The sequence below is a fragment of the Oncorhynchus clarkii genome, chromosome 7, assembly GCF_045791955.1.
Source record: "Oncorhynchus clarkii lewisi isolate Uvic-CL-2024 chromosome 7, UVic_Ocla_1.0, whole genome shotgun sequence".
NCBI classification, from domain to species: Eukaryota; Metazoa; Chordata; class Actinopteri; order Salmoniformes; family Salmonidae; genus Oncorhynchus; species Oncorhynchus clarkii.
Window position 1 is genome coordinate 64,961,351 of NC_092153.1, and position 27,975 is coordinate 64,989,325.

General features: G+C 42.4%; 1 protein-coding gene and 1 long non-coding RNA gene across 4 annotated transcripts; one reads left to right on the forward strand and one right to left on the reverse strand.

Annotated features, from left to right (window-relative positions):
* Positions 1 to 11,149: 11,149 nt before the first annotated feature.
* Positions 11,150 to 27,935, reverse strand: LOC139413682 (SFI1 centrin binding protein). 3 transcript variants are annotated; one of them, XM_071161345.1, is made up of 30 exons: positions 27,844 to 27,935; positions 27,553 to 27,601; positions 26,565 to 26,636; positions 26,080 to 26,190; positions 22,992 to 23,086; positions 22,738 to 22,855; positions 22,416 to 22,518; positions 21,456 to 21,612; positions 21,048 to 21,209; positions 20,845 to 20,915; positions 20,461 to 20,553; positions 20,225 to 20,322; positions 19,995 to 20,061; positions 19,779 to 19,909; positions 16,932 to 17,013; positions 16,637 to 16,815; positions 16,046 to 16,121; positions 15,838 to 15,933; positions 15,560 to 15,636; positions 15,343 to 15,445; positions 15,137 to 15,233; positions 14,822 to 14,982; positions 14,633 to 14,707; positions 14,280 to 14,354; positions 13,678 to 13,854; positions 13,341 to 13,567; positions 12,823 to 13,123; positions 12,530 to 12,735; positions 12,348 to 12,450; positions 11,150 to 11,745 (listed from the first exon to the last, which is right to left on the reverse strand). In XM_071161345.1, the coding sequence occupies exons 1-30, from the start codon at positions 27,848 to 27,850 to the stop codon at positions 11,560 to 11,562; spliced, it is 3,555 nt and encodes a 1,184-aa protein (XP_071017446.1). In that variant the 5' UTR covers positions 27,851 to 27,935; the 3' UTR covers positions 11,150 to 11,559. The 3 variants fall into 3 exon arrangements, with proteins under 3 accessions (XP_071017446.1, XP_071017445.1, XP_071017444.1); XM_071161344.1 differs by having other exon boundaries at positions 15,838 to 15,924; positions 27,553 to 27,910; XM_071161343.1 differs by having other exon boundaries at positions 27,553 to 27,910.
* Positions 16,712 to 20,367, forward strand: LOC139413683 (uncharacterized). The gene is made up of 3 exons (XR_011634820.1): positions 16,712 to 16,831; positions 19,833 to 19,950; positions 20,239 to 20,367. It is a non-coding gene; the product is annotated as an uncharacterized lncRNA (long non-coding RNA).
* Positions 27,936 to 27,975: the final 40 nt, after the last annotated feature.

Consider the following 27,975-nt stretch of genomic DNA (forward strand, 5'->3'; position numbering starts at 1 on the left):
GGTGTAGAAGCACAGTGGCTAGGAAAAACTCCCTAGAAAGGCCAAAACCTATGAAGAAACCTAAAGAGGAACCAGGCTATGATCGGTGGCCAGTCCTCTTCTGGCTGTGCCGGGTGGAGATTATAACAGAACATGGCCAAGATGTTCAAATGTTCACAAATGACCAGCATGGTCAAATAATAATAATCACAGTAGTTGTCGAGGGTGCAGCAAGTCAGCACCTCAGGAGTAAATGTCAGTTGGCTTTTTATAGCCGATCATTAAGAGTATCTCTACTGCTCCTGCTGTCTCTAGAGAGTTGAAAACAGCAGGTCTGGGACAGGTAGCACATCCGGTGAACAGGTCATGGTTCCATAGCCGCAGGCAGAACAGTTGAAACTGGAGCAGCAGCACGGTCAGGTGGACTGGGGAAAGCAAGGAGTCATCATGACAGGTAGTCCTGAGGCATGGTCCTAGGGCTCAGATCCTCAGAGAGAGAGAAAGAAAAAAAGAATTAGAGAGAGCATACTTAAATTCACAAAGTCTGAACCTTGTTTAAAGTCAGTAGGTCACATGACCAAGGAGCTATTGATATTTTTTATTTGGAAAGATTAATGTAAAATCGAGTGAGATTAAAATTGACAAACTAAAGGGTGTGCAATGTGTAGGCTTACTGAGTGGACATTCTGCACCTTGTTTGAAGTCAGTAGGTCACATGTCCAAGGAGCTATTGAAATTAGAGTGTTTGAAAAATTCATGTAAAAATGTGTTATATGAAAATAGACAAACCAAAGGGTGTGCAATATAGAAGGCTAGTCAGTGGACATTCTGAACCTTGTTTGAGTCAAGTAGGTCACATGACCAAGGAGCTATTGAAATTCAAATGTAAAAAAAGTTTGTACTTTGTTTACGCTCCCTAACTAATTCAACTAGGAATATAAAATCACATTTTCACATGTTTATTAGCTTTGGAAAGCGAATGAATGTCCACATCGTGAAAATAAGACCCGTGCAATGTTGTGCGTAAGTTTTCTAACATAATGACACTTATTTGGAGTCTGTGGCTCAAGTGGTTTGAAAGCTATTGAGGTGTGAAAGCCGAATATCCAACTTCAAACTGTCTTTATCTCGGTTATCCACCAATATCCTGGACCTCACTTTATCACGAACCACATCAAACGGCCTATGCACCCATGCTCCTCTTGCGAACGTTGGATAAAGAGTAACATCAAAGAAGCTTTGGTATGTTTGGAATGCGTGCAGTGGATTCATCTAAAATGCAGCGATCCTAGCTTTGGACATGGAGTCAATGAAGTTTACCGTTGCTGTGTGTGAGCATTGAAGGTGGAGTGGGACCAGGGGACTTGAGGGTGGAGAGTGCACTGGAGGAAGGGGGGTCCACAGCGGAGCGGAGGCCACCAGAGGCGAGTGACGGGGGACACGGTGGTGAGGACGATGGCGTAGCACCTGGGGACAGAGAGGCCACCGGAAGCAGTCGAGTTACAAGTGGATCAGGAATTCAATGAGGCCTTTGGGAAGAAGGGCTTACCTTTTGTGCTCTTAAACGTCCGAAGCCTACTACCGAAGATCGATGAGATACGCCTGTGGGTTTGCAAATCAGAGGTGGTTGTCTTGTGTTTTACTGAGACATGGTTGGATTCATCTGTTTGTGACTCTGTTGTCAGTAAGGATCGGAACGGTGGGGGGATATATGCGTTTGTAAGGTCAGACATTGCTTTTAACATTAGATCGGATTTAGCGCTGATCTGGGGATTGTCTGGCTTGATATATGCCTTCCCAAAACCAAGCCGATTTAGTTGGGGTGTGTTACAGGCCGCCCAAGCAGAATGCATTCTATGAAGGTATTGAAATTATGTTGTCAAACTGCAATGATTCCCTGTTGAAGGAACTACTTTTGTTAGGAGATTTCAATACTGATGTCTGAAAAAAGAATAGCCCAATCCATAATGTATTTATGCACTTTTGTAGATCACTTGCTCTGACCCAAATGATAAAAGATGCCACCAGGATATGTGAAACAGTGGAGTAATTTTTAAATATGTCTTTAAAAATCCTCCTTGTGCAAAATGTAATAAAATTATCACTGATTCCATATACAACCTGTGATCATTTTATTACATTTTGCACAAGGAGGATTTTTAAAGATATATTTAAGTGTCACAAAACCATTAGAATCAGAGAACTCAAACAATACTGTGTTGAAAAGTTTAGAGAGGAAGTTGATCAAATTGACTGGTCACCTGTGCATAGTGTATGGGTAGACAGTGGCTTGGAAGCCTTTAAATGTAGATTCCTTGATGTGGTGAATGTGATGGCTCCCATTAGACGGGTCAGGGTAAAGCACAGATCAAGCCCTTGGTTTAATCATGCAACACAGTCTCACAATCAATTTGTGCATATATGTACAAATGCATTTCATCAAATTTTGTGCGTTTTTGTGCGTTTTTCTAGCTTAATTCGTGCGAAAAGACACACATTTAACCAGTAGGCTACACACAAGCCTTTTCAACAACCATATAGACGCGATAGTTTATATTTAATTTTTGTTCTTAAACTCGATGTAGGATCAGGCAAAATCCCTTGAGTTGCGCACCTTATGCAGGTTTGGTCCTCGGTTGGTTGCCATGTATTTAATTTTTGTTCTTAAACTCGATGTAGGATCAGGCAAAATCCCTTGAGTTGCGCACCTTATGCAGGTTTGGTCCTCGGTTGGTTGCCATGTGTCCATACCGAGTGGTGTGGTCATGATGTCTAGGTCCGCTTGTCAACGGATGTGGAAAGCATAGTGCAATCTAGGAGTTTGGTTTCTAGTTTTGAGTAGGTTGATCCACTCCCATCTCTGACACGTGGAAACCGGAGGGGGGAAGGGAGGGGGTGCACTCCACACATATGCGCGTAGGCCGGACCGGCCAAAGTTGTGGGCCCCATGGTTGCCCACTTGTAGATTGACTTGGTTGGGTTAAAGAGTCGTCTGTCCGTAGGGTGGGGGTTAGGGTTAGGTCCAGTTGGAGTTAGGGTTAGGTATAGTTAGTAGAATGATTAAGGTTAAGGTTAGGGTAAGGTATAGGTGCGTATATGATTGTTGCAAAGGCTTGTGTGCCTACTGGTTAAATTAGTGTATTTTCGAACGAATTGAACCACACAAAAATGCACAAAAACGCACTAAATCTGCTGAAATACATTTTGTACATATATGGCGAATTGGATGTGAGGCTGGGCTCAATCATGAGATTCTAGAATCTATCCAAGCAAGGAATAAGGACTTTAAAAAATGTAAGAACTCTCAAGAGCAGCCTGATTTTGTCCTATATAAATGTCACAGAAATGAGGCACAGAACAGGATGGATGAAGCTAAGAGGTTTTTTTTTGCTGAGAAAATCACCCTAAAAAGCATTGGAAATAATTTAAGGAACTAGGCTGTAGTAGTACTACCAAAAACAAACTAAACAGTATTGGACTGAACATCAGGGGGGAGATGGTTTATGAAATAGCAGAGGTTGCCAATGAATTCAACTCTTTTTTTTTTGTTGTTTACAGAAAGCTGGTTAGCAAGCTGCCCACCAGTTCTGGTTTGTATGGAAGCAACCAAGTCGAGAAGTATTATTTAGAGTTAGGGATTCAGCCAAACTCTTTTTCTTTTGCAAAGGTAGTAACAGCCAAAATAGTCAGTATGCTGGCAGAGCTTAAATGCTCCAAAGACACAGGCATATTCCTGCAAGGTTTCTTATAGATTCTGCTGAGCAAATTGGCCCGTGTATTACGCATATCGTTAATCTCTCTTGAACAAGGCACCTTTCCCAGGGACATGAAACACGCTAAAGCTATACCTCTGTATAAGAAGGTGATCAAGTCTGACCCTGGGAACTATAGGCCTGCATCTATCCTCTGTGTAACATCAAATATCCTGGAGAGAGTTGTACATGAGCAAATGTATGAATATGTTAACAAACAAGGTCTAATGTATGATTTTCAGTCAGGTTTTAGAAAACATACTCCACTGATTCATGTCTACTTTACTTGACTGACTTAATCAGGAAAGAGATTGATGAGGGAAATCTCTGTGGAATGGTACTGCTTGACCTACAGAAGGCCCTTGAAACAGTTAACCACTGTCTCCTAATCTCCAAACTGGAGGCACTGGGGTTAAGCAGTATCCCTCTAGGCTGGGTAAAGTCCTATTTATCAGGAAGGGAGCAAGTAGTAGAGGTTAATGGTTCACTGTCTCAGGCAAAACCAATGAGTTGTGGCATTCCGCAGGGGAGCGTGCTTGGGCCTCTGCTGTTTTTATTGTATATTAACGATATGAAATATGCTTGTTCTTGCCGTCTTTTTATTTATGCGGATGACTCTACACTTCTGGTGTCTCACAAAAGTAAAACTATGTTTTGAGAGCATACTTAGCACAGAGCTTACTAACATTAGCAAATGGCTTGGAGATAATAAGCTATCTCTGCACTTAGGGAAAACTGAAGCAATTATTTTTGGATCCAGACCTAAATAGGTCCTAAGAAATCAGAGTGGAATTAGGGGACGAGGTGCTGACTACTAAAACCTCTTTTAGCTACCTGGGATGTTTCCTTGATGGAAGCTTGGGAGGTGTGAGCATGGCCAATAAAGTGCTAGGGAAGGTTAATGCCAGGACTACGTTTTTGGCTAGAAAGTCCAAGCTGCTTGATTAGGACTCCATGAAAGTGCTAGCTTACTGCCCTCATTCAATGCCATTTTGACTACGCTAGTACTTCCTGGTTTGGGGCCTTATCTAAACTTATTAAGGGGAAGCTCCAGATAGCCCAGAATAAGCTGATCAGGGTAGTATTGAAGGTGAGTCCACATACACACATAGGCAGGAGCTGCTTTCAGGAACTAAACTGGCTGCCTGTTGAGACTAGGGTGTCCCAGATTAGACTAGGTTTGGTTTACAGGAGTATTTATGGTCCTGCACCCAGATATCTAAGTGATTACTTACCTTGTGTTAGGGATGCACACAATCACAGCACCAGATCAGGTGTTGCTGATGTGTGCTTATACAGGTTCTGGAATAATGCTGGGAATGGTACTTTCTTGTATACTGGAGCCAAAGAATGGAATGAGTTGCTTCTGCCCATAAAAACAACGTCCTCTCTGGGCAGCTTTAAAAATAAAGTAAAAATATGTTTGATGTCGTCTGTGCCCATATGAAAAACCCCTATGATGTACCTGCAAAGATGTGATAGATGTTCTTCTTCTCTGTTTTTGTTTTATTATTTCACTGCCATACTGTGTTTAACTGTGTTCCATCTTGTCTAGCCATCGTGTCTCAAGAGGACCACAATGGAAGTAAGTCCCAGACTTTATTGTGTGTTATCCTCAATGATTTTACTCGTGCATGTATGGCTTTTTTAAGTTTTATGTGTGCTTGTTTTTAAAAATGGTTGAATTAATAAACTAAACTAAACTAAAAGGAAAAACCAATAAGATGGAAAAGCGGGATGGGATGGGTAGAGAGAACAGTAGAGGGCTCTGAAAACTATTATTGCTGAAATAACCACTTCCTTTTGTGACTAGAGTCTAATACTTCCTGTGGCACACATCAGAGGGCATGATAGGTCACCAAAAATGATTCTGAAGTGTGCCAGGCCTTGCAGTCCCAAGATAGAAGGGGGGAGAATTTCAGCAGGCAAGAAAATGGCCTTTGCCCCCCCCCCCCCATCTAATTTCCTTAATTTTGTGGCTACAGTCAATTACTTTCTGTGGCACACTCTACTGGTCAAGAAGTGCTACCAAAATTATTGTAGCAAATTATTATAGTGTGTCAGGACTTGCAGTACTGAAATCCCCCCCCCCCCCCCCCCTTCTAATTTCCTTAATTTTGTGGCTAGAGTCAAATACATTCTATAGAACAAACTTTACGTTTAGGCAACCAAAATTAATAAGTAATGTATGTGTGTTATATTAAACATAGAGGGAGTAAAATGACATAAAAAAAAACAAAATGAAACGCAACGTGATCAGAAATCTCAACTAGCAAGCAAGTCGCAGCAATGAAGAATTGAGTGCGTGCGTGTTCACGCAAAAGGGGGGGGGGGGATTCTGGCAGGGGGGAGCTTGTCGGCACAACACTGGTTCCAATCCCTGAGCAGACAAGGTGAAAAATCTGTCGATGTATCCTTGAGCAAGGCAGTTAACCCTAATTGCTCCTGTAAATCGCTCTGGATAAGAGTGTCTGCTAAATTAAGTACATGTAAATCAAACTATTGCGTGAGCGTAGAACTTTCTAAGTTTGAGATCTGTAAAACAGTTGCCAATATCTCACACCTCCAGTTTTTGGATGGTGTAATAAAAAAAATCTAGTGTAATACATTGGTGAAAATACCGTCACTGCACTGTTGAATTCATAGAATGCTGAAAAATAAAGTAAACTCAGCAAACAAATAAACGTCCTCTCACTGGCAACTGCATTTATTTTCAGTAAACTTAACATGTGTACATATGTATGAACATAACAAGATTCAACAATTGAGACATAAACTGAACAAGTTCCACAGACATGTGACTAACAGAAATTGAATAATATGTCTCTAAACAAAGGGGGGGGGTCAAAATCAAAAGTAACAGTCAGTATCTGGTGTGGCCACCAGCTGAATTAAGTACTGCAGTGCATCTCCTCCTCGGGGACTGCACCAGATTTGCCAGTTCTTGCTGTGAGATGTTACCCCACACTTCCACCAAGGCACCTGCAACTTCCTGGACATTTCTGGGTGAATGGCCCTAGCCCTCACCCTCCGATCCAACGGGTCCCAGACGTGCTCAATGGGATTGAGATCTGGGCTCTTCGCTGGCCATGGCAGAACACTGACATTCCTGTCTTGCAGGAAATCACGCACAGAATGAGCAGTATGGCTGGTGGCATTGTCATGCTGGAGGGTCATGTCAGGATGAGCCTGCAGGAGGGGTACCACATGAGGGATGAGGATGTCTTCCCTGTAACGCACAGCGTTGAGATTGCCTGCAATGACAACAAGCTCAGTCCGATGATGCTGTGACACACCGCCCCAGACCATGACGGACCCTCCACCTCCAAATCGATCCTGCTTCAGAGTACAGGCCTCGGTGTAATCCTCATTCCTTCGACGATAAACGCGATTCCAACCATCACCCCTGGTGAAACAAAACCGCAACTCGTCAGTGAAGAGCACTTTTTGCCAGTCCTGTCTGGTCCAGCGACGGTGGGTTTGTGCCCATAGGCAATGTTGTTGCCGGTAATGTCTGGTGAGGACCTGCCTTGCAACAGGCCTACAAGCCCTCAGTCCATCCTCTTTCAGCCTTTTGTGGACAGTCTGAGCATTGATGGAGGGATTGTGCATTCCTGGTGTAACTCGGGCAGTTGTTGTTGCCATCCTGTACCTGTCCCGCAGGTGTGATGTTCAGATGTACCATTCCTGTGCAGGTGTTGTTACACGTGGTCTGCCACTGCGAGGACGATCAGCTGTCCGTCCTGTCACCCCGTAGCGCTATCTTAGGCGTCTCACAGTACGGACTTTGCAATTTATTGCCCTGGCCACATCTGCAGTCCTCGTGACTCCTTGCAGCATGCCTAAGGCACGTTCACGCAGATGAGCAGGGACCCTGGGCATTTGTCTTTTGGTGTTTTTCAGAGTCAGTAAAAAGGCCTCTTTTAGTGTCCTAAGTTTTCATAACTGTGATCTTAATTGCCTACCGTCTGTAAACTGTTAGTGTCTTAATGACCGTTCCACGAGTGCTTGTTCATTAATTGTTTATGGTTCATTGAACAAGCATGGGAAACAGTGTTTAAACCCTTTCCAATGAAGATCTGTGAAGTTATTTGGATTTTTACGAATTATCTTTGAAAGAAAGGGTCATGAAAAAGGGATGTTTCTTTTTTTGCTGAGTTTATATACAGTACATTCATAAACTATTCCAATAGATTTTTGGTCACTGGCTTACACATAACACCCCATAATGTCAGTGGAATTATGTTTTTTTTATTATTTTTTTTTTACAAATGAACAAGAAATGAAAAGCTGAAATGTCTTGAGTCAATAAGTATTCAACCCCTTTGTTATGGTATGCCTAAATAAGTTCAGGTGTAAGAATTTGCTTAACAAATCACATAAGTTGCATGGACTAACTCTATGTGGAATAATAGTGGGTAACATACCTCGCAAATAAGGGCACCTATTGGTAGATGAGTAAAAAAATAAAGCAGACATTGAATATCCCTTTGAGCATAGTGAAGTAATTAATTACCCTTTGGATGGTGTATCAATACTAGAGGTCGACCGATTATGATTTTTCAACACCGATACCGATTATTGGAGGACCAAAAAAGCCGACACCGATTAATCAATTTTTTTTTTGTGATAATGACAATTACAACAATACTGATTTAACACTTATTTTAACTTAATATAATACATCAATAAAAATCAATTTAGCCTCAAATAAATAATGAAACATGTTCAATTTGGTTGAAATAATGCAAAAACAAAGTGTTGGAGAAGAAAGTAAAAGTGCAATATGTGCCATGTAAAAAAGCTAACGTTTAAGTTCCTTGCTGAGAACATATGAAATCTGGTGGTTCCTTTTAACATGAGACTTCAATATTCCAAGGAAAGAGGTTTGAGGTTGTAGTTAATATAGTATTTATAGGACTATTTCTCTCTATACCATTTGTATTTCATATACCTTTGACTATTGGATGTTCTTATAGGCACTTTAGTATTGCCAGTGTAACAGTATAGCTTCCGTCCCTCTCCTCGTCCCTACCTGGGCTCGAACCAGCAACACATCGACAACAGCCACCCTCGAAGCATCATTACCCATCGCTCCACAAAATCTGCGGCCCTTGCAGTGGAAGGGGAACAACTACTCCAAGTCTCAGAACGAGTGACGTTTGAAACGCTATTAGCGCGCACCCCACTAACTAGCTAGCCATTTCACATCGGTTACACCAGCCTAGTCTCGGGAGTTGATAGGCTTGAAGTCATAAACAGCTCAATGATTGAAGCATTTTGAAGAGCTGCCGGCAAAACGCACGAAAGTGCTGTTTGAATGAATGTGTACGAGCCTGCTGCTGCCTACCATTGCTCAGTCAGACTGCTCTATCAAATATCAAATCATAGACTTAATTATAACATAATAACACACATAAATATGAGCCTTTGGTCATTAATATGGTCGAATGCGGAAACTATAATTTCGAAAACAAAACGTTTATTATTTCAGTGAAATACAGAGCCGTTCCGTATTTTATCTAACGGGTGGCATCCCTAAGTCTAAATATTGCTGTTACATTGTACAACCTTCAATGTTATGTCATAATTACGTAAAATTCTGGCAAATTAGTTCGCAACGAGCCAGGCGGCCCAAACTGTTGCATATACCCTGACTCTGCGTGCAATGAACGCAAGAGAAGTTACACAATTTCACTTGGTTAATATTGCCTGCTAACCTGGATTTATTTTAGCTAAATATGCAGGTTTAAAAATATATACTTCTGTGTGTTGATTTTAAGAAAGGCATTGATGTTTATGGTTAGGTACATGTTGGAGCAACAACAGTACTTTTTCGCGAATGCGCACCGCATCGATTATATGCACGCAGGACACGCTAGATAAACTAGTAATATCATCAACCATGTGTAGTTAACTAGTGATTATGATTGATTGATTGTTTATAAGATAAGTTTAATGCTAGCTAGCAACTTACCTTGGCTTCTTACTGCATTCGCGTAACAGGCAGGCTCCTCGTGGAGTGCAATGAGAGGCAGGTGGTTAGAGCGTTGGACTAGTTAACTGTAAGATTGCAAGGTTGAATCCCCGAGCTGACAAGGTAAAAATCTGTCGTTCTGCCCTTGAACATGGCAGTTAACCCACTGTTCCTAGGCCGCCATTGAAAATAAGAATGTGTTCTTAACTGACTTGCCTAGTTAAATAAAGGTGTAAAAAAAAAAGAAATGGCCAAATCAGTGTCCAAAAACACAGATTTACGATTGTTATGAAAACATGAAATCGGCCCTAATTAATCGGCCATTCCGATTAATCAGTTCAACCAGTCACTACAAAAGATACAGGTGACATTCTGAACTCAGTTGCCGGAGAGGAAGAAAACTGCTCAGGGAATTCACCATGAGACCAATGGTGACTTTAAAATAATTCCAGAGTTTAATGGTTGTGATAGGGGAAAACTGAGGATGGATCAACATTGTAGTTACTCCGCAATAATAACCTAATTGATAGAGTGAAAAGGAAGCTTGAACAGAATAAAAATATTCCAAAACATGCATCCTGTTTGCATCAAGGCACTAAAGTATTACTACAAAACATTTGAAAAAGCAATTTACTTTTTGTCCTGAATACAAAGTGTTATGTTTAAGTCTATGCTAGATAAAGCTCCGCCTTACCTCAGCTCACTGGTCACGATAACAACACCCACCCGTAGCACGTGCTCCAGCAGGTATATCTCACTGGTCATCCCCAAAGCCAACACCTCCTTTGGTCACCTTTCCTTCCAGTTCTCTGCTGCCAATGACTGGAACGAATTGCAAAAATCGCTGAAGCTGGAGATTTATATTTGCCTCACTAACTTTAAACATTAGCTATCTGAGCAGCTAACCAATCACTGCAGCTGTACATAGCCCATCTGTAAAAAGCCCACCCAATCTACCTACCTCATCCCATACTGTTTTTATTTATTTTTCTGCTCTTTTGCACACCAGTATTTCTACTTGCACATCATCATCTGCTCATCTATCACTCCAGTGTTAATTTGCTCAATTGTAATTACTTCGCTACTATGGCCTATTTATTGCCTTACCTCCTCACACCATTTGCACACACTGTGTATAGACTTTCTTTTGTTTCTATTGTGTTATTGACTGTACGCTTGTTCATTTCATGTGCAACTCTGTTGTTGTTTGTGTTGCACTGCTTTGCTTTATCTTGGCCAGGTCGCAGTTGTAAATGAGAACTTGTTCTCAACTAGCTTACCTGGTTAAATAAAGGTGAAAGAAAATTTTTAAAATCATGGGAAGATGTTGCCCAATCCAGGTGTGGAAAGCTCTTAGAGACATACCCAGAAAGACTCACAGCTGTAATCGCTGCAAAAATCCCACTTTGTAACGCAACAAAATGTGGAAAAAGTCAAGGGGTGTGAATACTTTCTGAAGGCAGTATTTTATTAAATAATGTAAAAACACACTAACATATAATGTAATTTACAGTATACAGTAAAATAAAGGCCATTACAGCATAGTCAAGTCAAACATAAATCTTACACAGCTGTCTTGCCATGCCATTCTTTCTGTTTTAGTCAAACCGATTTTCACCAAGATTAGGATAATAAATTCAAAAGCTACAATTGAAGAATTTCCATAAATCTTAAATCTATTTAGAATAATTCTGTTCTTATGGTTTTATACTATAAAAACAACCAGTAGAGAATGACATGTAAAAAATATGGACAGGTATAGTCTCATCAGAAGTCCTTGTGCTCCTTTATATAGGTCTATGGTTCTCCTCCTCCTGACCCATGGCACTGGGACGGCCCTGGTCCTGCCACCTAGTGTGGAGTGATGAGCAGTAGCTCTGGAGGCCTACTGAGAATGGCCTGTTCCAGACCCTGTCCTGTGGCCGTGCTGCTTTGGAGGAGAACACTCTCTATCCTGTGGATCCTGGCAGCGTGGAGGATCATCACAGGCTTCTGCTCTGCCAGCTCAGCTGACAGTCTGCCAATACGCTCCTCCAGCTGTAAATGACAACACAAAGAGCATGAAATTAATCTGGAATGAATACAAAATAACAGGAACAATTGTTGCATGATATGGCATGGTTATTGTGCTTGACCTGTTGTAACTTTTGAATGTTCTTGTTTTCATAGCTGAAGATTTATGGCTCAAATGAAATGATACCTCCATAGGAATGCGTGCTAAATCAAAGCCATCCATTTAGTTATTCATCAAAAAGTGGATAGGAAACATGTTAATAAAATATTGCTTCTTGTTTTCTTCAAGGACTGGTGAACAGCCGGTAAAACTACAATTATTTTTGTTTATAAATCCTTATTTGCTCTGCCATTGTGGCCTGGTCGTCACTAGTTACCACAGCCACAAAGTAATGAACCCAGCCTATTTCTAAAATGTATCTTCTTAAAATGTGATTTTAAACCTAACCTTAATACCACTGCTAACCATATGACTAACCTTAACTTAATACCAAAAAGCTAATTTTTTTAAATGAATTTTTACAATATAGCCAATTTTGACATTGTGGTTGTGGTAACTAGTGGAAACCTTGTGGCCCTTGCATATACTGTACCAATGATCGCAGCGTCTTCCCTTCAAATCTTACCTGCTCCAACTCTTTGCGGATAGTGTTACTCTCCTCAGTTTCTCCCTCACTTCCACTTGTCTGCAGCCAACTTCTCAACACTTCTTCAAGTTTTCGCCACGCCCTACACATACACATAAATCCATCAGAATGTATAAATGAGATCTATCAGAAATGTTCATCACAGAGCTGTGAGTCCTTACTGAAGTAGCTTGCGGTCCTGTTGGAAGCGCTGCATGTCCAGACGGATGTTGAGCAGCTCTCTGGTCCAGGCTAAAGTGGGATCCACATTCTCCTCCTCAGTTAACACATCTTCTCCATCAGACTCTGGCTGTTGATGGAGGGTGGAGAACTCATTGGGGGGCAGTAGTAAGGAGTCACTTTCCCATGAGCCACTAGGCTGCCTCACCTAAAAAACAAATATTCTATAAAGAAATCTCATTGAAAACACACAGTAAAATGACTTTACATGTGTTTTTGGAATACAGTAACTTACCTTAGTTTGAGTGTGGGTGGCCATGAATGAGGAAGGGGGCAGGAGTAAGTCCTGGCCTAGTGATCCATGATGTGGGGCCATTGGGAAACTGAGATGGGGAGCTGGGTGTGCGCGTATGGGAGAGATGGGGAGGGAGGCTGTAGTAGGGTAAAGGTTCGCTGTCACTGGGACCTTGGTTTGATGTGGAAGAGGACTGGGTTTTTTATGTAGAGGAGCTGTAGGTGGGAGCAGCTCTTTGACCGGGGAGTCAAGCAGATCTCTAGGCCGCCGTGGCTGCAGTCTAGAAGCACGCACCGCCACCCTGCACACAGTTATAGAGCTGCTGTAAGACTGAGCATAAGAATTAGAGACATAGTTTCCCAGCCACACATTAAGCCTTGTTCTGGACAAAAAAAAGTGATTTGTATGGGGATTCTCCATTGAGCATTCTTTTTAGTCCAGAACTCTTAATTGGTATCTGGAAAACCCTCCCATAATGTTTAGGGCCTGATGTTTGCATAGTAACTGTGCCCACTTACAGGTGGTTGATGATGCCGTCTCCTGCTCTCTGCTCCACTATGCCACTCTGGGTCTGTGTACGGCTGTGGGTGCGGCACTCTGGGTCAGGGCTGGGTAAACAGAAGGTCACACTCTTGGGGGGCACTGCTATCGCTCTAGGCGGTCTCGCCCTGTGTGGTCCACTCAGGGCTCGCTGTTTCCACTGCATGGCACAACGCAGCACCACCCTCTGGAGACGCCGCAAGCTCTGTAGATCACAGGCAAGACGGGCTTGATCCAGTGCCACACAGAGACACACAGACAGGCAGGCAGACATACTATCAGATAATCAAACACAGCAAGTGCTCACACACACACCTGCTCCTGGCTGTGCAGTGCTATGTTGGTGCTGAAGCTGCCCATGTGAGCGGCGTGTGTGAGGACGTGGGCCACTCCTTCCCTCAGCAGCTGATCTCTATAGAACTGGGCAGCCTGGGCCAGCCTTTCCTGCTTTCTGTCCTGCTCTGTGACCCACAGCCTCCAGGCCTCCAGCACCTAGATCAGAACACACCAAGGGATCAGACATCTCATTCAGTATGTCTGATGAGTCTTCACTCTTCTATATGTTTCCACTATTCACCCCCACTCATTCATTATGTCTATAGAGTCTACTGTATGTTTTCACTTCAATTTCCTTTATTCTAGCTGTGGCCTGGATATCATCAATGAGGACTTTACACGCGCCAGCCTGGTCACAGATCTGATTGTGCGGTCTTGCTAACTCCAATGGTCATTGGCAAGACAGCACAAAAAGATCGGGACCCAGGCTATACATCCACAGGGTCAACAGTAGTCATGCAGGAGACAGAATTCCTCCACTACAGACAAACAGAGAGAGAGAGAGAGAGGGATAATATCTCCTGTGTTTTAAGTTGGGCTGAAGACCAGCTGCCAGTGAAGTATGTGTGTCCAGGTATTACCTTGGCCTGCAGACTGAGGGACCAATGCCAGAGGGCCAGTTCTGTCTGCTCAGCCTCTGTCCTTCTGTGCTGCAGCTGTGCAGGCCAGGACCAGAGGAGAACAGCACACTTAGATAACAGCCAGGAGTCCACCAAGACAGAGGCTTACAGACTTACCATTGAATGTTTATATAATATAATAATCTGGCCTTTCTTTAAGACCGTAAACATCAGAAAATACTTTTTTTCAATTCCATCAATGTATTTAAAAGTGATTTGAACAAAAGTTCATGCAAATCTTATCAAGGAGGCCTTTAATATTTGAAATAAGCATGTTAAAACAGGAATTCATGTTAAAACAGCAATAAGTTCACCACAATTTTCCAGTGTGCAAAGAAGAGCTGGCATGTCTTCTGTCTCAGCAGCAAGTGGCCTCTCCCTTTCATCACCTAGAGAGGGACCACATAAACAACACAATACTAACACAAACCTACCTAGGATCAAAATGTATCAAATAGCACACTGCAGACTCAAACACAGGCCCAAATGCAGTATCCATCTACCTTGTAGCTCTGCTGATGCTGCAGGTACATAGTCCATGATCTGAATGTTCTGCAGAGAAGAAAGTGGTGGTGGAGCCTTATGGCTTTCTCCATGCCTATACTGTCCTCCACAACCTCTCTGCTTCGCTCCCTCCATCTCCTGAAAGTCGCCTCCTGCCGCACTGAGACACAAAAAATTATGGCAATAGACTTCACATGTCAACGGAGGCTTTATTCAATGTGCCGGGAGAGTGATCTAACAGAAAATAGCATAAGGAGCAATTTGATTCCATCTGCTTCACTAAGAATTGGAGCCATAGTAAAGTATTTCTCTACCTTTATCCATGTGAGTCTGAGCCTTGCTCACTGCCTCTCTCTGCTGGTGACGGTTTGACACTGCACAAGATGTGGCTTTCCTCCATCCCAACAGCATCTGTAGGAAAATAAATTAGGCACATTTGTGGGTGAGCAGTAGTTATAGCCACGGAATCAGTCTTGGTAACATATGAAGCAGTAGATAGGTCTTACAGCAGCTCCAATACCTTAACCTGAACGCAGTGCTGGTAGTGGTTCTCTGCTCTCTTCTCTCTGCTGCTGGCTGCTGCCAACAGGGCTACATTCTCCTTCCACACACGCAGAATCCTCCTGGGAACACATAATACAAATGTCAGTTAGAAATATTGCAAAATCAAAATTACAAGTAAGAGATCGTGGATAAAGAGGTATAGTTAGAGACTGTGACTCTATTTAGGTTGATACCTGAGGAAGTGTTTCTGATGTTGACTGTAGAGCTCCTCTACATGCTCATAGACCTGCTGTCTTCGGAGGTGATGCTCCTACGGGTGATAGGCAAAGAGATTACAGCACGTACCACAGGACACACACAAACCAACAAAGCGGAGCCCATTCCGTGTGCACCAAGCAGGTCAGAAGATGCATGATGACCAAATTAAATGTTGCTGTGCCAGTTTACAAAGCACACCAATATAAGTGTAGACTTGTGTCATTTATTACAGTTAATGTGAGGTCTGTTGTACCTTCCAGGTCTGTAAAGTGTGTTTGAGAAGTCTGTGTTCATAGTAACTGTCCATCTGATCCAGCCTGCTGTTCTTCTCTGTTCTGTGCTGGACATACTGACACATCAGACAGACAGAGACAGACAGACACAATGTGGGATAATTACTCTGGACAAACCAAACATTACAGCATGGCTAATGGTAGATTATGTATGGCAAAATACTGTACCTCACTCCAGCCACTCAGGGCGCGTCTCACACAACGCACATCACCATGTCGACCTGCCTGCTCCTCTCGTTTTCGCCTTATGAGATGCATACGAAAAAACACAAATATTCAAACCAAACACACATACATACATGAAGGATTAAGGCAAAACCTCAAAGGGTATTAATTTGTCAATCAAATCCAGTTAAGAATAATCTCCTGTTAAGAATCTGTAATAGTTAGGACTGAAAACATCCTATATCATGTATACCGTATATGTCGGAGTACCTTTAATTGTGTATATCAAACGATATTTCTGTCATGTAATTCTGTGTATAAAAGTACCATGCATGTAAAATATATGAATAATGTATATGTAAAAAAAAAAAATAGCTGTAAAAAAAAAAAAGACCTTTGTCCTCCGGAGGGGGGTGGGGGATGGGCCCACAAAAAAAAGAAAAAAGAAGAATAACCTCACACTTGTCTACTTCTTTCTGAACAGGGTGGTCCCAAACAGTCAGCATCAGGTCATTAAAGTCAAATACAATAAAAGTTGTAAGATATCATTGTGATCCTCACTGATATTTCAGTGAACTGCCAGTGGTATAGTACCTGTCCCGGATCACAGTGACATTGTCCTTCCACTGGCTGAGTGTGTTGTGGACTAGAGTACGGCGGTACAGTGTGTCAGAAGCTCTCTGCTTCTCCCTCTCCTCCTGTTGTTGCCTCGCCCTCTGCTGCCAGTGGTCCCAGGCTCTCATCAAACACGACCTCTCCTCATGCAGCAAGGCCTAAAGGGCAAGACAGGTGGGCCCTCTTCGGTTATTTGTCTGTACCATGACGGTGTGTTGTATGTATATCTTTGAGTGGTATTTTTGTGTGCGTGTATTGTGACTGTGTATTTTACCATCCTCTCAGCCAGTCTCTGCTCCTTCCTCTCCTCTGAACGTCCCCACCAGGTATAGAAGGCCCAAGTGTACTGATGCTGCCTACAGAGGGTTAGAGTGGGATGATGGAGGGACAATTGAGCCCTGAGTATCAGTCCATTAGGACCTGATGGAGGGACAATAGAGCCATGAGTACCAGTCCATTAGGACCTGATGGAGGGACTATAGAGCCCTGAGACCAGTCCATTAGGACCTGATGGAGGGACTATAGAGCCCTGAGTACCAGTTCATTAGGACCTGATGGAGGGACAATTGAGCCCTGAGTATCAGGACATTAGGAGCCCTGAGTACCAGTTCATTAGGACCTGATGGAGGGACAATTGAGCCCTGAGTATCAGGACATTAGGAGCCCTGAGTACCAGTTCATTAGGACCTGATGGAGGGACAATTGAGCCCTGAGTATCAGGACATTAGGACCTGATGGAGTGATAATAGAACCCTGAGTAGCAGGCCATTAGGACCTGATGGAGGGACAGTAGAGCCCTGAGTACCAGGCCATTAGGACCTGATGGAGGGACAATAGAGCCCTGAGTATCAGGACATTAGGACCTGATGGAGCGATAATAGAACCCTGAGTAGCAGGCCATTAGGACCTGATGGAGGGACAGTAGAGCCCTGAGTACCAGGCCATTAGGACCTGATGGAGGGACAATAGAGCCCTGAGTACCAGGCCATTAGGACCTGATGGAGGGACAATAGAGCCCTGAGTACCAGGCCAGTAGGACCTGATGGAGGGACAATAGAGCCTTGAGTACCAGGCCATTTGGACCTGATGACGGGACAATAGAGCCCTGAGTACCAGGCCATTAGGACCTGATGGAGGGACAATAGAGCCCTGAGTACCAGGCCATTAGGACCTGATGGAGGGACAATAGAGCCTTGAGTACCAGGCCATTTGGACCTGATGACGGGACAATAGAGCCCTGAGTACCAGGCCATTAGGACCTCGTGGTAGTTAGCAAGTTGGGTACTACCAAAGCATGTCCAGAGCGCATTAAAGGAGATTACCGTGACACAGTGGTCACATGGAATTTTACTGGGGCCATGACTCATGACTGCCTGTGTGGTGGTAATATGGTCACCGCAACAGCCCTAGGCCGAGCGAACCTGTCTGTTCCAAGTGGAAAAACATCTAGGCCTACATTCCTTTGTCAGACAGAAATAACAGAATTCTCCATGCACTGTAATTTATGAATTAATAAGAGCTATAGATACGTAGGTGCCCATAGAATATGTGTGCCTATTTTCACAATTCTATATGTATTGTGATTTGATACTGCGATTTTATTGCGAGTTGATGCTCCAAACATATTGCTCTGTATGTTTCTGCAGAGGCACAAGAGAGAGCATAAAAAAATGAGTTATCATCAGTCATGGGAATAAAGGTTCTGAAAACATGTTGGCTCAATATTTAAAAAGAAGATGGAGAACAAGCTATAGGATGGAAAATACCAGAGTTTTAGAGCTGGTACAGCTGATTAGCGCTAGCTACAGCAACCACCAACAAAAAAATGAATATATATCAAGATATAGAACTGTTTAAATGTTTTCCCCCATCACTATTGATAAGAGCTAGGTAAATGAGTAATATGTTTGGGAAGGGGATTGTACATACAAATAGCAATTGTTTGAGGATTTTTCCTTCTGATAGCTGGAGACTAATGTGAAACCAGTCATGGAAGAAAACTGAAAAGTATAATAACATGACAGGCATTTCCGCCCCTTTCCCACAGTGAAGTATAAAATGCTGTGACTTTATGCACAATTTCAATAGTATGGCCTAAGCATTGCACAATGACAGTCGCACTCTCTAATGTTTTAATTATATGCCCCAACTTTCTATTTCCTACTGTTCTATCATGTTAAATATTAGCCACTATCAGTATCGATCGTCAGTTGGCTACACATATTCAACTGCCGATTTACTGTTAGTCCCCTTCAGTTGGTACAGTTCGTATCATTACATTTCATTACATTGTTTAATTTACCTTATTTGCTTCCTCTGTAAACACTGCCACGTCCGTGTGATTGTTGCTGACGAACACTAATAATAGTTGATCATATTTAAAGTTAAAAAAATGTTGGCTAATTAAATCATTATGGAGCACAGACCAAGCCATAACAGTTTGAACCTGACGCATGGTGCAATGCTTGGCCGTGTCATCACACAGTTCCATGGTCAGCGCGGGCAACAGGCCAGGGTATACTACTACTGTACACTGTTCTCCCTATTATAATTCTATGTACATTCATCTTCCAACATTACCATGGGTTGAAGAACTGAATGTGGCATTTTTTTATTTCGTGCCTGAAGGCTCTCCAAACCCTATTTTTCCATTAAGTAGCCTAGGGTCCATAAAAACCTCCTTAATCATACATATTGTGTTCTAAAACTGAGATAAATATGCACATGTTCTTATAACTATCTTTCATTGATCTCCATTCTGAACGCATCCTAATGTTGTGCCAATCAAATTCAAATGAAAGGTACCAGTATAAAAAGGGATTGCTTTAGAGAAATGAACAGAAAAACCAATTGAAGAAACACTCCCTAATCAAATTGGTATGCCACCCAGTGTGAGTTGTCTAGGGTTGATTTAAATGTATTCAATACGTGCAAGAGAGCAACACCCACAAACCTTGTTACACATGTGCATAAGTATGAATACCAAAATGCGTAAAAAGGCATATATTTCCTAAGTCTAAATCGTCCACAAAGCATCTTATAGTAGTAGTGCTGATCTAGGATCAGACAAGTGACACCTTATCCTAGATCACCACTAGGTCAGAAACAGGATGGAACTCACTTATTATGGAGTTGTGCAATCTCTGTCCTCTCCCTATGCTGTCTCCTCTGGCAGGTAAACTCAACCCATGAGTCAAGACACTGTGGAAAGATGTGGTCAGCAAACCAGGCCTCAGCACGACGCTCCAGCCCCTAAAACCACACACAGTCCACACAATGCCAATGAGTGAAATGTAAGAGTGTGTGTGTGTGTGCACATGTGTACGGGTGGGTGTACCTGCATGTGTCTGTGTTCAACAAGCTGCTCTCTCCAGTGGCACAAGCAATTGCTCTGCAGTGAAGTGCTGTCAAAAGATGGCATTAATGAGATCAGAAAAACATGTATCATAGAAATAGCATTACTAATATGAGAAAGTGTATCATCAATTCATAAATGTGTGTATGTGTGTGTGTATGTATGTCTGTGTGTGTATGTGTGTGTCTGTGTATGTGTGTGTGTGTGTGTACCTGTGGTGGGTCAGTGCCATCTGCATCTGCATCTGAAGTCCCTGATCTTCAGCTTCCTCAAGACGTTGCTGCCAGAGTCTCCAATATCTGCATGTTACCTACAGAAAACACACGCAGAAATGTTGTTTGAAAAACATGAATTGGGTGTCATACTTACTCTGTACTGTTAGAACAATTGTAATGATACTAATGCTGGGTGGCTTCATGGATATTAGCTACAGTATAATAACAGTTACAGTGTGATGATGATGCTGGACAGCGATGTTCTTGTTGAGACGATAAGTTTTGCTCCGAGTGACATTGAGGGTCAGACTTCTCAATCCAGTGTCCTGTAGTAGACAGAACAAGTTGGAGTGAGATAATTAAGGAATACTCTATGGCAGTGGTTCCCAACTCCAGTTCTCAAGTACCCCCAACAGTACATATTTTTATTGTAGCCCTGGACATGCACATCTGATTCAACTTGTCAACTAATCATCAAGCCCTCAATGAGTTGAATGAAACTGTGTACTGTTGGGAGTACTGGAGGACCAGGGTTGGGAAACACTGCTTTATGGTACAGTAACCAGTCTCTATGGATGTCCATAAACATTCATCAGATCAGTGCTCCTCCATCTTACCAGTAGATGGCGGTGTTGGTGTTGACTTGCAGCCTGGTCTCTTTCAGACTCCTGCATGCACATCCTCCTGTCTGCACAGGAGCTCAGGAAATGTTCAAATAAATTCAGAGAAGTATGATGTTGCAGTAGATGAGAAAAGTTGTAGTGTGTGACTCCACACCAGGCCCTGGTGTTTTACAATGAGTGTGTGTGTAGTAGGATACAGTGTCTCCAGTGCTCCAGTGCCCTGCGCTGTGTGCTGCGTTGTGCCAGTCTATAAGAAGCCTGCCCTCTGTCCACCTCTCTCTGTCTGTTCTGTAGTCCACTTTTCCACACAAACCAATACCTCCTGACCAACTGGAGTTGCCAGGCTCGCACCGCAACATCTGAAACACAGGAGGTAAACAATTATATAAGAAGGATAATGACAACAGAAGTAGTGTTTTTCACTGGAAGTTCTAGAGGATTTGAGAGTTTGGTGTTTGTTTTTGAGACCATCTAAAATGATCAAAATTTGTCAATATACAGTATGTTTCTGAAAAAATTTGAGTTTAATCCTAGACCAAAATGTCCAATGATTGTGACAGAAGACCAACAGTACATATGATAAACAGATTAACAGAAGATGGTACCTTGTGGTTTCCTCTTAGTTTGGCGGAGGTGAACATAGCTGATCCAGCCACAGAGCGCCTTTCTTTGCATTCCATGTATGTAGTGCAGTGAAGCCTTGGACTCCCTCTCTCTCCAACTACAGGTGAGCATGTACACTTCTCTCCACTGAAGCCATGCCTAAGACACAACAAACATACATGTTCAAATCCTTAAGTCTGTTGACGCACCCATGCGTCAATCTAAGTAATTTAATTGAAAAAATCCCCATCAAAATCCGTCAGTTTAAACTGCAAACTGTTTTTGCATGGGCTGCATCTCAATCCTCAAGGCCTCTGTCGGCCTTCCGCATCTGTGTTGGAAGGTGGCCGAGCTACAGCGGTGTTTGTCAGACCATGAGACATCCTGAAAATCGGTCTTCTCACGAAAATAGTTTGGCCAAGAAAGTAATTGGACCACTCTATGGAAAGCAGAGACTCTAACGATGGCGTTCTCCATTTTGCTCTACGACCTCCACGTGACTTGTCTGAAGGTAACCCATACAAATGAATGGAAGTATGGAGATTTGAGTTTTGTGCCAACAAAAATAAAAGGGTTAAATATGTGTCAAAAAAACTAATATTGCCTTAGCTTTCTTATATCGCCTAGATATAGGATGGACCCTTCAAAACCTTGTTTCTTATTATTGAATTTTTGACTGTCTTTGCCATTTATGAATGTGTTTTTCAATGCGTTTCTATGGGCTATAGTTATAAAGGCCAAATTTGATATTTTATCAAATAATTTAACATATTCTTTTGATACCTAAAGGGTCCTAAAATTCCAAATGAAATAGCTAAATGATCTATGGTATGACCATCTTAAAACAATTCCCCCCCACCCCCGGCTTAGATGTTAGTCCAATAAAATGTAACATTTTAATTCACCAACACCTAGGGAATGGTACGGATATGTGTGGGATGTACAAGATGTGCTCTACTCACTCTGCCCTGTAGCGTCAGAGCCCAGTGCTGCAGTGCTTGGTTCTCCATAACACAGGCATCATATCTCCTCTGCAGCCCAGTCTGCCACACAGTCCACATCCAACTGTATTGGGGGAAATACACATAAGCATTAACACAAGTTGCCCCCTCCCCTTTCACTTACATTTATTCAAATGGTCAATCATATATAAATCAGTCACGCAATGACTGTGTATGCCGGAAGTTCACTAACCTTCGAGTGACTTAGTCAGTGTATTTTTCCGGATTCAAAGTAATCCAAAATAAATAAACAAAATAGCATTTATCAGTCATAATGCCTCACCGTAGAGCTGTGAGTTTCCGGAACTGAAGAGCAGATTCTTGCATCCTGTGTTTCATCCTCCTCATCTCGATGTACACTTCCCAGCTGCCCCAGGCCACACGCTGACACCACCTCTCAGCTGGCATACAGGAGAAACTCTAATTACTGCTGTGACTCCTAACATGCCCTGCCAGCCACTACTGCTGGGGTCCATCATTTTCCAGAGGGAGACATTCACTTAGATTAATACCAAAACCACACAAGCCAGTCCATACCAAAACATGTTGCTTTTTGGAATATCCTCCTCTCCTCCTTCTGTAAAGACACAAACCTCTGCCAGCCATGGAACACCTGGTTATACAGATAATACCTACAACACAGGAAAGACAGCCTCATCAGTTTCCACATTGGCCAAACTATTGTTGGCTGCCATACAGCGCCTTCGGAAAGTAGTCATACCCCTTGACTAGGGAGGTTGCAGTCCCACACAGGCAGTCATGACCTCAGTAAAATTCCATGTGACTATTGAGTCAAGGTAAGCTCCTTTTATGTACTCTGGACTTGCTTTGGTACTACCCAACTTGCTAACGACGATCAGGTCCTATTGGCCTGGTACTCAGGGCTCTATTGTCCCTCTAACATTGATGCAAATTAAATCAAAAATCACATCAAACACTTCTCATCAAAACAGTAGACCTATCATACTTTTAAAACTCACATATGATGATCAATTTGAAGAAAGAAATTCAACAACAGGTTGAAACAGTGTAAAACATGGTTGTTTTGGATGTTGTTTCAAAGCCTAACAAAAATAAATGGACAGCGCTTTCTAAGGTAATGATTAATTCAAAACACCCATAGGCATATCAGAGCTTTTGCATATGCATAGGCTTATGTGCCCGAAAAAAACCGGACTAAAAATGATGATTGTTCCATTATACAATATACATAGCCTACCACATATTACACATGGCAGAAAAACATAAAACAAAACTGATTTAAGATGTCTTTGGTACATAATTGGTCTAGCCTTTGAGTGTGGACTAAATTATTATGCATACTGGATGGACTGGTTACCTTATGCTACGCTCCAACATTTCTATCCATGAGTCTGGGAGAGAACGTATAGCCCTAGGCGATGCTGAAGGGTCATTGATTGTGCAGGGCGACTTACAGTTAGCCTACAATTAGTGAATTTGTATTTTGAATAGCCTAGTAATAGGGATTTTATTATATTTTCATCATTCATTGGGTGACACATTACCTTTAGCTATACAGAATATAGAATCCTCTCTCCTTTATTTCTTTCTCGAGCGTACAGACAGGATGTCAACAGTTTAGTGAAATATGTTTTGTTGCAAAAACATGTTACTAATGATGTTCCCAAACAGATTTCACTTGGTTTCCCAAATTAAGCACTGAGTAGCTGCAGGAACAAGGTTGAAGAGCCCATGGCAAACAGAGTTTGGGCGGAGTATCACCTGTCAGGCAGCGAGAGCATGCTCCTCAAACAGTGGTTGATACATGGAGTGAAATAAGTGTTCTTATATTTCTCAGCTGCTCATATTAAGCACATGCTCCCGCTATTAAACCGAAGTAGCCTACAAAACGGACAGGTGGGAAAGCGCCTCGCTATTCGAGTGCATTCAAATTATATGTATTTTTTCCCCTGCCCCTTTGATAATGGGCAATTCTAAATCAGAACAAATGTCATGACTGCCACAGCCCTACCCTTTTCCACATTGTGTCGTGTTACAGCCTGAATTCAAATGGATAAAAAAAACTCACCCATACACACACAATTCCCCATAATGACCAAGTGAAAACATGTTTATAGAAATGTTTGCTAATTTATTGAAAATTAAATACAGAAATGTCTCATTTACATAAGTATTCACACCCCTTTTCTATGACATGCCAAATTGAGCTCAGTGGATCCAATTTCCTTTGATCATCCTTGAGATATACGGGTGAAGGAGTCAACCTGTGGCCAATTCAATTGTTTGGACATGATTTAGAAAGAAACACACATGTACTATATAAGGTACCACAGTTGTCAGAACAGAAACTATACCATGAAGTCCAAGGAACTGTCCATAGATCTCCCAGAAAGAATTGTGATGAGGCATATCTGGTGACGGGTATAAAACATTTTGAGTGTTGAAAGTTTACAATCGCACAGTGGTTTCCATCGTTAGGGAATTTAAAAAATATGGAACTACCTAGACTCTGCCTAGAGCTGGCTGTAAATCCAAACTGAGCAACCGGGCAAGAAGGACCTTGGACAAGGAGGTGACTAAGAACCCAATGACATAACTACAGAGTTCCTTGGCTGAGATGGGAGAACCTGCTAGAAGGACAATAGCCTCTACAGCACTTCACCAATCTGGGCTTTATGGGAGCGTGGCCAGACGGGAGCCACTCCTGAGGAAAAAGGAAGGGCTTGCACGCCTGTAGTTTGCAAAAAGGCACGTGAAAGACTCAGATCATAAGGCAAAATATTCTGTGGTCTGATGAGACAACCAGGCACAGCCCATCACCCGTCTAACATCATTCCTACTGTTAAGCATGGTGGTGGCAGCATCATGCTATGGGGATACTTTTCAGTGGCAGGGACTGTGAGACTTAAGATAGAGGAAACAATTAATTCCAAATACAGGCACATCCTTGATGAGAAACTGCTGAAGAGTACAAATGACCTTAGACTGGGGTAAATATTTACATTTCAACAGAACAATGACCCCAAGCATGCAGCCAAAGCAACGCTGGAATGGCTTCACAACCAGAATGTTAAAGTCCTTGAGTGGCCCAGAATTGAATTGCATTGAAAATCTGTGGAAAGACATGACGATTGCTGTTCACCACCGCACTCCATCTACCTTAACAGAACTTGAGAATCTGCAAGGAAGACTGGGATAAAATCCCCAAATCCAGATGTGCAAAGCTGACACATACCCAAGACGACTCAAAGCTGTAATCACTGCCAAAGGTGCTTCTACACAGTATTGACTCGTGGTGTGAATATTTATGTAAATGAGTTCAGTATTTAAATTTTTTTTTTTAAACATATTTTTAAGGTTGTCATTAGGAGGTATTGTGTGTAGATGTGTGAGAATTGTTTTTTTTTAAATCCATTTTGAATTCTGTCTAGCACAACAAAATGTGGAATAACTCAAGGGGTATGAATACTTTCCGAACACATGGTACATCTCAGCAGGCAAAGCTGTTTGCAATGACGTCATTACAACCAAATTTTAAGGTTGTAACAACGTAATTTCAACCAACAGACTTTGTCCGTAAGTACTGATGGGCATGTATCGTCACCCCACAATTGAGCAGCAGCGGTTAGAGACAGACACTGACCTGTAATGGCACTCTGCCCTCACTGTGAGGCTCCACTCCCTCCTGGCTGTCCACCACTCATCCTTCCAGCCCCTCTGAGCCCGCTGTAGCACCACTCTGCGATGGTGAGACCTAGAGATTGGAGAAGGTAATAATCTTCCAGTTAGAGAACTCAGGCTACACACAGTGGATATATTCACAGCATCAGTGCTTGACTTGGGCAGGAGCTCACCAGAGTGGAGTACCAACACCTTAAATGTTCTACTGCTTAAGATCCTCTTCCTCTTATAGAATATTAGCTAAAAAGTATTTTGGCGCTCCTGCACCTAATTGTAAACAGTACATCCACCCAAAATGAGTACCAACAACTATTTCAGTCCAAGTCAAGTACTGCATAGCATCAAGAGCTTTACCAATGTTATTTTCCCACTATCTGACATTGTAATCCATTAAATTCAAGCAGTGATGTAATCTGGCTATTCCTCCACAGGACTGAGAAAGTGCACCTGGCTTTGTAAGGATGAACACGTCCAAAGGTCTTCTGCATCCATAGTTTGAGAAACTTCCGTGCAAGGTGCCTAGAAGACAGAGTTTAATCTCAGGGATGGACAACTCGAGTCATGGAAGGGCGTTGTGTGTGCAGGCTTTTATTCCAGCCCAGCACTAAACATACCTTAAATATACTTTACAAAAATATAAACTTACGGTGCAAAAATGTCAACGATTTTAGTGAGTTACAGTTCATATAAGAAAATCAGTCAAATTTAAATTAATTCATTAGGCCCTAATTTATGGATTTCACATTTACGGGCAGGGGCGCAACCATTGATGGGCCTGGGCGGGCATAGGCCCACCCACTTGGGCGCCAGGCCCATCCACTGGGAGGCCAGGCCCAGTCAGACAGAAATACTCCTCAGTTTTATCAGCTGCCCAGGTGACTGGTCTCAGACAATCCTGCAGGTGAAGACACCGGCTGTGGAGGTCCTGAGCTGGTGTAGTTACACATGGTCTGCGATTGTGAGGCCGGTTGTTCCTGCAGTCAACATGCCAATTGCACGCTCCCTCAAAACATCTGTGGCATTGTGTTGTGTAACAAAACTGCACATTTTAGAGTGGCCTTTTATTGTCTCCAACACAAGGTGTGTAATATTCATGCCATTTTAACAGCTTCCTGTCAGGTGGATGGATTATCTTGGCAAAGGAAAAATATTCACTAACAGGGATGTAAACAAACTTGTGCACAACATTTTTGAGAAATAAGCTTTTTGTGTGTATGAAAAATTTATGGAAACTTTTATTTCAGCTCATGAAACATGGGGCCAACCCTTTACATTTTGCGTTTATATTTTTGTTCAGTATAATTTAATCAGGTGTGTTAGTGCTGGGATTAAACAAAAGTCAACACAGACTAACGTTACAGTCTTCAAATTCTAGTCGTGGTCGATTGAATAATTGCATCTAGACAGTTGGTTTATTTGAGGGGCTACTTCTCACCTTATTCTCAACTCCTTGAGTCTTCCACCTCGGTTCCAGGTGTATCCGACTTTATAACAAGATATAACATTGCGTGAAGTAATTTTTGCACCAGTTATATTTGACTTTTGGGTTCCTCTACCTCTAGAAGTCATTGCCACAACAGTTGTTGAGTTAACCACCTGAGAAAGCTAGCTACTACCACTGACCGTCCATCAGAAGATTGGAAACTTCTTCAACTTCGTTAGCTGAACACACTGGCATTGCCGAACAGAAATCTCCCTAGCATTCTCTTCATTATGAATAACGTACCATGCATGACATTTTCTTCATTCCCTAACCAGTTTCAAGTCGACAACGCAAATTGAACCGTTACAACCGCCATAGAAAACGCAAACAGTGTTTTGTTCAGTGAGGTATATGAACGGTTTTGTTTGTTAAATC

What these genes read in the sequence shown, in the direction of transcription:
- LOC139413682 (XM_071161343.1), bottom strand. Translation starts at nt 27,686, where the DNA reads ATGACTTCTAGAGGTAGAGGAACCCAAAAGTCAAATATAACTGGTGCA. An exon ending in GTCACTGTGATCCGGGACAG is followed by an intron (nt 16,122 to 16,636) that starts GTACTATACCAC and finishes GCATCTCATAAG; the next exon opens with GCGAAAACGAGAGGAGCAGG. An exon ending in CACTGCACAGCCAGGAGCAG is followed by an intron (nt 13,568 to 13,677) that starts GTGTGTGTGTGA and finishes TGTGATCTACAG; the next exon opens with AGCTTGCGGCGTCTCCAGAG.